General features: G+C 39.4%; 1 protein-coding gene across 3 annotated transcripts in view; it reads left to right on the plus strand.

Annotated features, from left to right (window-relative positions):
- Positions 1–13,069, plus strand: part of LOC108267763 (protein phosphatase 3 catalytic subunit alpha) — a 100,498-nt gene that overhangs the window by 86,275 nt on the left and 1,154 nt on the right. For 2 of the 3 annotated variants that reach the window (XM_053681296.1, XM_047156418.2), the window contains 6 exons: positions 50–175; positions 609–680; positions 2,436–2,462; positions 4,920–5,004; positions 5,082–5,179; positions 12,366–13,069. The exon at positions 12,366–13,069 is cut by the window's right edge and continues 1,154 nt beyond it. In XM_053681296.1, the coding sequence (XP_053537271.1) occupies positions 50–175; positions 609–680; positions 2,436–2,462; positions 4,920–5,004; positions 5,082–5,179; positions 12,366–12,562 (605 nt within the window). In that variant the 3' untranslated portion in view covers positions 12,563–13,069. The remainder of the gene's footprint in view (positions 1–49; positions 176–608; positions 681–2,435; positions 2,463–4,919; positions 5,005–5,081; positions 5,180–12,365) is intronic. The other variant, XM_017472166.3, reaches the window with a different exon arrangement.

Below are 13,069 nucleotides of genomic sequence, written 5' to 3' on the forward strand. Positions count from 1 at the left end.
CTAAATGTCCAAATCTTCCCCTCACTTTTCTTGCTCTCCATGCGTTTAGCTGCTGTGCTGAAATACGAGAATAACGTCATGAACATTCGGCAGTTTAACTGTTCTCCTCACCCCTACTGGCTGCCCAACTTCATGGATGTCTTCACCTGGTCCTTGCCCTTCGTTGGGGAGAAAGGTACATTTTGAATAGAACTCCCCTGAATACGCACACATTTATGCATTCATGCAGTAATGATCTGAGTTGTAGGGAATTTTTTGTTTGTTTGTTTGTTTGTTTGTTTGTTTTTATTTTTGGATAAACGTTGTAATTACGGATGTTGTCGGTACTTTTCTAACACTGACAGTGTTGCTGACTGATTTAAATCTGAAATCTGTTTTTGTATGGATTGTTTTATTCTTGCTTTTCAGTGGTAACTATTTTTATTTCACATTCAATAACATTATAATCAAAACAGTGGAGCATGATACTGCGCATCATGGAATGTCTTCAAGCATCATCGTATACTATTTTTAGCATGTCGCCCACTGCTGTATGGTAGAACGTTCCAGAAAACAGCAATGGCATGATCTTTGTGTCTCTCTCTTTCTCTCTGTGTTCCTGCCCCAAGTCACTGAGATGCTGGTAAATGTTCTGAGCATCTGCTCCAATGATGAACTGACTACAGATGAGGAGATTGATGGTAAGAAAGTTACAGCTGACACATGCGAATGCACACGCATGCACTTACACAGAAGGGGCTTGGTGTTTAGTTTCTCAGATTCCCAACAGGAGATGCCACTAGACCAGAGCCGCAGTCTTGAGTATTCCGTACATGTGGCTGTTTTCAGATCTCTAACACAACATGTCTGAGATAACCACAGAGCCAGGCGAGGGTTTTAGCCTAACTGTAGTTCAAAGCGTCTCAGCTTGTAAGAACACATGCACACAGACTGCGGCGAATATGGACGCTGTAGTAGGGCAAAGCTCTCTGCATTATAAAAAGTCCTGTAAAGCTAAGTTCATTTCCCTGCTGCTACGCAATCGGCAGCTGCTCGGAGTTATTATAACCGGAAAATGCAGCCGTTCAAAAGCTTTTCCTCGTGCGTGTTTTATAGTGGACCTGTGAAGCTTGCACAAACAGTAAAACCCCATTTTCTCAAAACGACGACAATCAATTTAGGCTTAAAATCTGCTGCAAGTATGTGAAGGCAGGTAACAGTGTTAAGATTAGAGGATGAGAGAAAGTGTAAGGTTTATTTAGCTGCCCTTTTACATTTTGGGATTTACAAGCAGTGTATAATAGAAAAGTGCAAGAGGCTGATGTATATAGGGTCTTTCTGCATAGCTCATAGTAGTTAGGCTTCATCGTTGTGATTTACTGCAAAATATAAGCATTCATGTTGACGACTAAAGGGATGTATGCACACTGTTGAGTCATAAACCCACTATATGTAAAGCACCAGCTGCTTCTGCCCCTCGAAACAGGAAAGGATAAACAAAATGCACCTTCTCTGCACTATGGGATGTCTAGCAGTCCAGATGTGTTATTTCCCTCCACTAAAATCCTCACCATCTCCCAAGCAGCATCACATTTGTGTTCGCTGAACTGCTCAAGTCACACTTCATGTTAAGGAAAATGTCATGAGCGCTGAGGAATATTCTAGGCCGCAGGGCTTGATTTGCATAACAGACATTAACTTGCTAAAGCTGAACTTTTATATTTTATCAAAAAGAAAGACGAATATGTTTGCTTTCAGGCAAGCAGGCTAAGCCCCATCGAGTTCACACTCGTTTTACACGAACATCTCGTCATTCGCTCGCTGTTCCTCCTCCTGTCAGACTTGGCTTAATATTTATTAGTCTGGTTCTGAGATTCTTTTTTTCTTTAAGATTTGAATATCTTCCTCTTAAATGGTTTACTCTTTGTTCTTCTTTCTTAATCATTGCTTTTTCATCCTCCTTTCTCTCCTCCTGTTTGCAGTACGAAACCCTTACTGTTTTCGTAGGTGACTTCGCTTCCCCTTCAGCTTTATCTAACCAGCTTCTTTTCTGCCCCCAAACACCCCCTCAACCCCCCACCCCACCCCACCCCACCCCACCCGGCCACTGGGTCAGGCATTTACTTTCTTTTGCTCCATAGCTTTCTCCCCCTCTTTTCTTCTCTCGCACTTTATCTTGCTCTATCTTTCTCTCTCTCTCTCTCTCTCTCTCTCTCTCTCTCTCTCTCTCTCTCTCTCTCTCTCTCTCTCTCTCTCCCTCCTTATTTCTTCCTTACTCTTTTGCTGTCTCCCTCACTCACTCTTGTCTGTCTTTATACTTCTCTCTATAGTCTCTTTGCTTCTCTCTTTCTCTCGCTCTCTCTCTCTTGCGTGTTCTCTCCCTCTTGCCTTCCACAGCCATCCACTGATCATTCTTCTGTTCTTTTTCTGTTCTCTTCTGGGGTGTTCTTGAGAAGGACAGCTAATATATGCCCCAAAGAAAGGTACAGCCTCCCACATGCCTTGCCGTGTGCACAGTGCTGCCTTGCTTATTGTTTGTACCTTTTGCTAACGGGTTGCATAACACCAAGTTTAGGCTTTTTATTTTATTTTATTTTTTTTATTTATTAAATAATTGTAGGGATTCATACTAATATTATCTTTAATGTCCACTTAAATTAGCTCATTACCTGCTTTAGATTATTATGTAAGGATGAAAATGTTTGGTGTGTGGATTGCCTGCAGTGATTGCTCACATTGTTGGTATAGATGGGCTTGTAGGATAATTATAATGCAGTTGATTTTAAAATTAGTGTTCATCAAAAATTTTGAACCAAGAAGTGCATATAAGTTGCCATATTCTTGTCTTATATTGTAGGTGTTAGCTGATTCTTCTTAATAAGGACTGTTTCTGAAAAGTGCAGGCTAATAAATAGTCAGTAAAGTCATTTTAACACTCTATTCCACCGTCTCAACACAAGACAATTACAATTATTGGTAACATTGGTAGATTAATGTTTGCATAAATTTCCAGAAACGGCAGTTATTAAGGAAAGTATGGGATAATAGTATAGTTTAACTCTAAATAAAGAACTAAATCGGCAATTGGTTCATCTTCATTAATGCAGCATTTCACTAAAGCTTGGACTCTGAATTTCCAACCTCCTGCTAGGAAAAACCAAATAAATGTGGAATTCCTACTCAGAAATTTGAGAAGGTCTCCTCAACCCAGAGTGAAGCAAGTGACATCAAGTCAACATCAGTAGTAAACAAAGAAGATATATTAGGTTGTTAAATCTGTAATATTGACTATACTGTTCACTGTTTTGATCAGTCATCAAATTTGATCTGCTAGACTGTTACTAACAAAAGACAAGCATGGAGACATCCCCATGTTTCTTCCCCACTGTTTAGCCCAAACACACAACTTCTTATACGGAATGCAGAATAAGCACTCTGTCCTGGTCAGGGTCGTGGTACCAGGGAACACTGGGCCACAAGGATGGAACACATCCTTGATGGGAATGCAATCCATGTCAGGGCACCATGTGCACATATTTACACCTAAGGACAATTTAGAGGATCCTCATGTGTTTAGGAGAAAACCAGAAAATCCACATGGAGAGCATGCAAAACTCTGCACTTTCAGTAACCAGAGCTCAGAATCAAACAGGAGGCCCAGAGCTATGAGGAGGCCATGTAATAAGTTCTTAATGTTCCCTCTTCACTACTGCATTCACTACTTCGCTACACACTTAACTACGAATTAATGGCTAATATGGGACCCTTCTCCCTGCAGTGTTACCAAATAATATCTTGTAAATACTATGCATATCATAAATCCTATATTCCTACCAAACCTCAATCATGTTATGACCTCCTGACAGTTTTTACGGCTGTTCCAAGTATTTGCACTATATGGCCAAAAGTATATGGATGCCTGACCATCACACCCATATGTGGTTCTTCCCCAAACTGTTGCCACAAAGTTGGAAGCAAACAGTTGCATAGGATGTCTTTGTATGCTGTTACAATATGTTACATTTTCCCTTCACTGGAACTAAGAGGCCTGTTCCAGCATGATGATGCCTCTGTGCACAAAGCGAGCTCCATGAAGACATGGTTTGTCAATGTTGGTGTGGAAGAACTCGAGTGTCCTGCACTGAGCCCTGACCGCAATCCCACTGAACACCTTTGGGATAAATTGGAAAGCTGACTGCACCCCAGACCTCATCACCTCACATCAGTGCCTGACCTCACTAATGCTCTTGTGGATGAGTAAACAAATCCCCATAACCACTCTCCAAAATCTAGTGGAAAGTTTTCCCAGAAGAGTGGAAGTTATTATAACAGCAAAGGTGGGTTAAATCTGAAAATGGGAGGTTCTATGGTCAGGTGTCTACAAACTTTTGGCCATATAGTGAATTTAGTAAAGTTTTTAACAAGCTTGGGTTTAATGAAAAATCTGATTTAGCAACAGTTGTAATAGTTGTGTGCAGCAACCCTTTCCACAGCTCCCAATAAAGCTAGCATCTTGATTGAAACAGTGTGAATAATAATGTGTGTTTGAATCTGTGAGTAGCTTCACTGTAATCCTGATTACAGAAATCAAAAGCAAGCTAACCAAGTGCTTAGCACATCCATATTCTGAAGTCTAGAAGCATAGGATGCTGTTGGGGACTAGTTTATTGATCCGACTTGCCTTTACCAGGACAGCAAATTAGTCGCACTGCCTTGAATGAAGCTTTTTATTGGTTTGGGTAGTTGCACCATAGGACTCGATTTAGTTAATGCAGCTGTTTGTCTTTTTTCGACATTAGGGAAAAAATGAACATATTAAATCTTTAAACGGTTTTAGGTAGTTGTGAGAGTTCCATGGTTGTAGTATGAGATGGTTTGGCAAAAAAAAAAAAAAGCTGCTGGAGATTGACTTTTCTGTGTGTTTTTGTGCATGTGTGTAGGTGCTACAGCCTCTGCACGCAAAGAAGTGATCCGAAATAAGATTCGTGCCATTGGGAAGATGGCTAGAGTGTTCTCAGTGCTTCGGTAAGATACGGTTTGTGTGTGTATGTATGTGAATGTGAGTGTGTGTACATGTGTGTAATGTTGTGTCTGAATTTCAGAGAGGAGAGCGAGAGTGTTCTGACTCTGAAAGGTCTCACTCCGACTGGCATGCTACCCAGCGGTGTTCTCTCGGGAGGCAGAGAGAAACTCCAGAATGGTAAGACATACACACACTTATACATACCTCACGTTGAGGGCAATTCCACTGTCACACTCTTTATAGCACTTACAGTACTGTGCAAAAGTTTTAGGCAGCCTATTTTTTTAGTACAAACTTTGTTATAGATTTTTATTTTATGATTTCTACATTATCGAGTCAGTACAAGAACGTGTCAGATTTCCAAAACATTAGTTTTGCAGCTCAAAATTAAATGTTACAGAAAAATGTTTGTTTGTCAGTAAAGAAAGCAGCATATTATATAAGACACTTTTCAGACAAAAAAAATAATGGAGGCTGTTGGGTTTTGCTGCAAAAATAAGAAGCAAGTGTGACAGTCAAGTCTCCAGAAGAACTGTGTCTGGTTCTGCAAGATGCTCAATAACAGTTCCTTATAAATCTACACTAATTCTACCTGAAACTACTAATATATTTTTTTAAAGCAAATGGTTATCACACCAAATATCGACTTTGTTTCATTTATTTCTGTTTACTGCTCTTTATAGTATTATTTTAATGTAGACTCATTTAATTTCATTCTGTTTGAAGGCATCTTTGTCGTATAGCATTTCTTAGCATGTGCTAAGAGAGAATAGCCAAGACTATTGCACAGTACTGTGTAACATTTCCTTATTTTTGGACACCTCAGAATAAGCCTTAACAATTAATCATATTTGTATTATGATGGTGTTTTTTTTGTTGTTGTTGTTGTTGTTGTTTTGCTTCCTCAGAAAATGAACATTATTGATTGTAGTATTTGTGAATTTTGCCCTGAAGTTGCCCTTTGCAAATGGCAGTAGTTTCAGGATAAGTAGTACATCTAGTATAGAATAGCAATTACTGTGGTTTTTTGATTTTTGTTTGTTTTTTGTGAAATGAATGAACACCACTGCCAATCCGGGTTGTGTAGGTCAGCCGATCTTTATCACCAGTTCCAACTAACCTAGTTTACCTTCACTAGCTCTTTTCTAGCTCTCTGCCTTTTTGGGTATATTGATTGATAAATGGATGGATAGATGAATGTATAGATGTACTTTATCGATACCTCAGTGAGTAACTGATGAGTGCAGGACATTAAGTACACAGAATTAGTACACTTAAGTACGCACATACGCACGGTGCAATGTCTTCCGTGCACAAACAAAGAATAACTTGTAGTTTAGATAGTCGCATTTTTAAAGTATTTTTCCTAACACCATGCTAACATTGGGTCTGGTCAGTGTTCATTCATCTACATGCTTTCAAAATCTAATTAAGGTGATCTGCTGCATATAAAATAAATCTCCACTCAGTTAATGGATTATGACTAAAAAGAAATCTGCTTCAAAGATCTGTAAATTTTACAGAATATAGCCTTATACTATATAATGTGACAGAAAAGTATGTTTAGTGTAAATTTAATGCAGTAGAGTCCAGTATACCTATTTGTCCCTGAATTGGCTGAATATTTGTGATTTATCATTTCAGCCACCATCCAATCAGCCTTTAACAGATTATTTCAACAGTGAAATATGTGCTAGCATAAAACAGGTCATATCAGGTTCTGTTCAAAGGGAGAACCTTTCCTCAAACCCACTTTCCAATTGTGCTGATTACAATTTCGCCCGGGGAAAAAAAATTGCAAAAATAGCACAAAGATCCATATGATAGCCATGAAATAATATGAGGTAGAGACAATATTTAAGAAAGTTCTGTAAGTTGACCCGAAAAAAGTGAAAAGGTAGACTTCCAATTAATATGATGACTATCGACAAACTATGTACTTTCTCAGATGTTAGTTTAGTTACTTTGATGGCATGGTCTTACATTCTGTTTGTTCTTTAACTGATAGAGGGGGCAACTGAGATTTTCTTTCTCTTCAAAAGCAGTGGAAGCGCAGTCATTTTAATTAACATCTTTACCTGATTTACCTTTACTTTACCTTTACCTATCTTGAACTTTACTCAGAAATGTTCAGTTACCCTCTGTCTTTTTTTTTTTGTTTAGTTTTTTATTCATGGATATGTACAGTTTACACAATGATGCACACTCTGTTGTGGTGTTTGGAACAAGAGGTTTTCTGAGTTTCCCATACTCACTGTACTTTCTACTGATCTCTCCAACAATGTCTTTTCTTCTCTCTTTTTCTTCCTGGAAACCGCAGGTATAATGTGTTGTGCAAGTGTCTTTCACACGTTTACATGAAACAAATGCAGAATTCACTGAAATACTCCATATAGTTATCCCTTCTTCATTATGGCACTTAACACATGCTGTATTAAAGCATCTACCTCTACTTTTCTTCATCATAGTGTTACAGCACTTTTGTGGAAATTGCATCTTTTTGAAGTTTGTGGTTCGAAGGCTTGTAACAGGTCTTATAAAGCGTTAATAGCGATGCTGTAATGGTAGAGAATAGTAAGTGGACGGCACTTTTGAAGTTTCGGAACCACAGATTTGACGCAGTTGTGATTTCCAGAGTTGCTGACATTGTGATGCTGAACACAATAAAAAGCAGGCAACATTATATTATATGACCAAAGGTTTGCAGACATCTGACCATCACACCCATATGTGATTGCTGAACATCCTATTCTGAAACCATGAGCATTCATTTGGACCCCCCCCCCCCCCTCCCCCTCCACCTCTTTCACTGCTGTTACATTCACCTCTCTTTTGTAAAATTCTTCCACTCGATTTTGGAGCAGGGTTCTGTGCCGGACACTCCAGTTCTTCCACTCAAACCTTGGCAAACCATGTCTTCATGGAGCTCACATTGTGCACAAGAGCATTGGGACATGCTTGGGATCTTTAGTTTCAGTAAATGGAAATTGTGTGCCTCCAACTTTGTGTCAACAATTTGGGAAAAGAACCACATATGGGTGTGATGTCAGGTGTCCACAATCTTTTGACCATATAGAGTACCTAAATACACTAAAGGCATTTTAGTGTCCATTTTATATTACAACAAAAATAAGGATAAGTATTCATTCCTAACCCTTTATATATACACCAGCTTGTGTTGCCTTCTGCCTTTACATTTATAGATTTAACCATATTAGCGTTGCAACGAAACTGTGTTTAAAACATCATAACTGATATCTCTTCACAAACCACAGGCAGGAATTAGATCAACTTTGCTCTCTTACTCGCATGATCTCATGTCCATCACTTGCACTAAATGGGAAGTTTGGTTATATTTAATATAGTGAATGATAATAGGGTTATTCAGTTTCATTCCACTATAGAAGTTTTGACATCTCATCCATTCTGGTTTTGAGTGTGCATTGAACATCGGAGCCGTATTAACAAAAAATCTTACCTTACCTCTTAGAGTTCTCCAAAAGTTATTAATTAAACGGCAGAGTTTTTGCTGAATGAATTTTCATGAAGTATATGCTGGCTCGTTATTGATCTGTTTTCGTTTTCCATGCTGAAGGAAATAATGAATATTCTCTTAGCTAGGGATGTTATGAACTAGGAAGTAGTGTCTTGAATTTCTAATTGCTACGGCATTTAAAACCGTCGTAATCCTACAAAGACGCATCTCCTGTCCTCAATGCAAACTGATTGCTTTTTCTTGTATAATAACTGCTTGTTGTTGGGCTTGTGTCCACATTGAGCTTGGTAATTAGTAAGCACTTTGCACATTGTGCATGTACACTAGCTTATCCAAAGCCTCCAATCCTCTGAGAACCTCCTTTAAAATGTTGTATGTATCTCATATATCGTATTGATAACTTGGCCAGTACTTGGTTTCAGCTTGGTTTAGGCAGAAGAGAATATGAAAAATACTTCATAGTGTGTCTGCATAATTAAGAAAAACGATGAAAAGCAAATTTATCAGTTTGCATTATATATAAATGAACTTATTTCAAGCCATTACAGTGAGTAAAAGAGGGTGCAGTCTTTCCAGACCAGGGAACAGGCATAAAAATTCAGAGCAGGGAAAGGCTGTTACTCCTTTGTAAATCTAAATCCAGGGAAAAGTAGGCCAGTTGGGAGATGCTCTTAGCCTTAAGATCTTTGTAAATACGGCTCTGGTAGTAGTTAATAGTTTTGCTTGAAAATGGAGACATGCAAGAGACAGAATGAAGACTAATTCCTGCCTCAGCATTAGTAGAAACACAGCTAATTGCGTGCTCTCTGTCCACTGAGACAGCAGAGTGCTTCTACTGCAATGCTGTCTATTCCCTCAGCACCTCTGTCATCTTAGCAGATTGTGTGTATGGTGTTTTCTCTTGATCCTATTCTGTAGATTTTCCAGAGATCGTCACATTTGGCCTTTCTTTCATTTGCCAAGTTTCCATTCTTGTTTTGAACATGTTCATGTTCGTGCACATGAACTTGTGCATAATGTTAACTATCAAAGATAGTTACTTGAAGGTAAGTAGCAACTCCCACTCAGTGCTATCAGAGATGGAGATTTTGTTCACTGACACGTGCTAACAAGTTTCTCGTAATAGAAATTAAAATGTATTTGTGTGTGGGGGGGGCAGATATAATAATTTCAGTCATTTAAAAAAAAAAAAAAAATCTATTATTATTCTTGACTATCCAGTATGTGTTTGGACACAATAGAGCACTGAACCTGTAACAGCCGTTCTGTATGTGCATCCAGTGACTTATCACCATTTCATGCTAAACAATTAAAACATGTTAAAATACAGAGCAATGAGACACATTCATGATCAGAGCAAGCGCCTCTGATTTCTGTGTGCCTCAGTCCCATTTTCCCCAATCATCCATTATCCGTGGTACGAGAATCCCTTTCTAAGCGTCCGTCATTCCACATTTCACTATTCCTCTGAGCCTTTCTTGTTCCTTGTTGCCTTTCTCCTGTAGCATCTCTGTGTTCTCACCTCAGAGTTGCGCACTGTGTGTTAATGCTGTTACATGTACATTTGGCTCTTATTGCTGCTCATTGACTTTGTTAATAGACAAATTTAACCTGCTCTGCTCACCTCTCTCACTCGTTTTGTAACCCCCCTTCCCCTTCTTTTCTTCAGCTACTATTGAGGCTATAGAGGCCGATGAAGGTAAATAGGCCAAAGCCCCTTTTCCCCTTTCTGTTGCCTGGCTGCAACAGATAAAGGGGTTCTAATGGGTTCATCTATTGTTACTGTAGCTTGTGTAGAGTGTGTTGGGTGTTTGGGCAAACAGAGTGCTTTTAGTGTTCAGCGAAAATAGAAATAAGAAAAGAAAATACTGAAACAGGCCATGCTTGCTTTAAAGGGGAACTTGAGTACAAGTGCAGCCACATGTCATGTAGTTTGGAGTTGCATACATTTCCATGCGAAATTTCACAGTATATAACAGGGGTTCTCAAACTTTTGCAGTAAGGGAACAGTTTATCTGTACAATAAATTCTACTAATAAATTCTTATCCCTGATTTATGAACCCAGTCCAGCTATTCAGATATTAAGCTCATTATTGTTTACAATAATGTTTTAGAGATTTTTCGGAGAGCGTTTTATTCCTGAACATTCCACCGACAGAACACATCAGGTCCAGGTTATTATTTATAGCCCTACTTGTTTCCATGTTTTTGAGGTTTGGATTAAACCCATTCAATTTGAGTGACCAGTCACACCAGCTAATAACTATAATAATTGTAGTAATAATGATAGGGTTGTGATTTCCAGCACTGTAACAAACCAAAAAAAAAAAAAAAGTCAGATCATCCACCATGGCTATACTTTGAGGACCCCTGGAACCTCTTTGAGAACCATTGGTATATAACTTAATATATTACACAGAAATTATGAGACTACAGTTACCCTATGTACAGTCTTTACATCCCCTTTAAAACAATGGTACTGATGCAGTTGTGCTTTGTTTTTGCCTAAATTCTGAGTTTTACCAACAGTCTATACCGCAAGAACAACCTCAACTGCGCTCTAAATAGTGGCTTTGGCTGCTATTTATGTTATAACTGTTGATGCTTAAGTATTGTTCTTAGACATAAAGGTGCCCACTGTGCCAGAACTGTTTTTTTTTTTATTATTCTTCTATTTTTGAAATACATTTATTTGGCTTTCCCCCCCTGTGGATAGTCCGTGGCTGTGCTGTGTCTGTGTTTCTCTCCTTCACTGCTAATAACCCGTGTTTGTCCTGTGCTATGCAGCAACAGTGAAACGTATCCATTGTACAACATGGCCCAAAGCCCTGATCCAAACGGCAGGCCGAGTCAGAAAGGGAACAACTTAGATTGTTAATCAGCAGTGTTTAATACGTCTCTTCAGTTTGCTGCATGCTTCAAACAGGCATAACGTGGTTAACAAGCAACTTCCCTCAGTATCCATATACTGATCTAGCTCCACCTTTATTTTGTGCACACATTTACTATATTTCTCACGTTCTTTTACGTTAACGTTACCTTCCCCGAGCCTCTGTAGTGCTTTTATGGAGTGTGGTGGGAAGTTCAGTTCTTGGTGGCTTGTTTTTTTTGTTTTGTTTTGTTTTTTATGTTGATTCCCACTGGGCAGTGTAAAAATAACGCCAGCCTCTGATAAGCCTAAAGGGAAGTGGCCTTGTGGAAACCACTCGTGTTCATGGCCCTCCAGAACTGAGACAGCCTAGCACTGCTCCATTCTGTAACCCAAAAGAAAATGGTAACTAGTGTGCATATCCTGGTATTTCCTTTTACACACTACATTGATCCAGAAAACTGATTCTCTTTTTTTTTTTTTTTCCCCCCCCTACCATTTAGGGAATCATGAGGCATTGTGTATTTACAAATCTCATGATGTATCAAATTTGTTTTCAAAAATTGTTTCATCTTATTCAGTTAAAGTATTCTTCAGTGCTAAACAAAGTACAAATAAATAAATAGGGATTTCAATATTTTGGATCAGCCAAAAATATGGATGTGAAGGTTCTCAGTCATCCTGTAAGTCAAGGTCACAGGAAATGTTATTTTGTTTCAGTATCCATATGTGTAATGTGTGTTAATTAGGTTAATTTGTTCAGACTATATCTCAAATCCAGTCACCTTGACTTACTACAACTAGACATAACCATATCGACCAGCAAAATAAAACAATCCGAGAAATGTGCGTGCGTGCGTGTGCGTGTGTGCGCGTGTGCGCGTGTGTGTGTGTGTGCGTGTGTGTGTGTGTGTGTGTGTATGTGATCTTTGCCATGTCCATGCCATGAGAGCATTCCTATTCTAACATTTCTCCTCCATCTTGCTCCCCACTTCAGCCATCAAAGGCTTTTCGCCACAGCACAAGATCACGAGCTTTGAAGAGGCTAAAGGCCTGGACCGCATTAACGAGCGCATGCCACCCCGGCGCGATGCGCTGCCTTGCGACGCCAGCCTCAACTCTCTCAACAAAGCACTGTGCTCCGAAAGCAACGGCACCGAGGCCAAGGCCAGCAGCGGCAGTGCCATCCAGTGATTGTCCCCGCCCACACCCAGCCCATGCTGTCATCAGGCTCCTCCCTCTCTCTCTCCATGCTACAGTCGGACAGACGAGTGCAGGGGGGCGGGCATCGCGAGTCAGAGGGTAGGAGCAGAGGAAGTGAGGATGGAGAGGGAGGTGAAGGGGAGAGCAGAGTTTTCAAACATGATTCAGAGTGACACTCTCTTAGTCTTTCGATATGCCTTTAAAAATATTTTGCTTGTAAAAACCATGAAAAGTTCTTGCAGGTTCACTCTTTTCTGAATGAGTAAGTGTGGGAAGTGTGCTCTCGGTTGTGGATTGAGCAGCGCAGCAGGCAGATATCTTATGTGAAAAGGCCTTTACTCATTTACTGGTTAACAGATTTTTTTTTTTTCTTCGTGTGTGTAACTTCTTACTAATTATTGTATGTTTACAAAAAAAACAGCACTAAAATGGACAGAGCATAAAGTTTTTAACATGGAAAGGGTGTACAAACTAAATAAGGACTATTTATTGATACCT

Source organism: Ictalurus punctatus, chromosome 7, assembly GCF_001660625.3.
Source record: "Ictalurus punctatus breed USDA103 chromosome 7, Coco_2.0, whole genome shotgun sequence".
Lineage (NCBI taxonomy): Eukaryota > Metazoa > Chordata > Actinopteri > Siluriformes > Ictaluridae > Ictalurus > Ictalurus punctatus.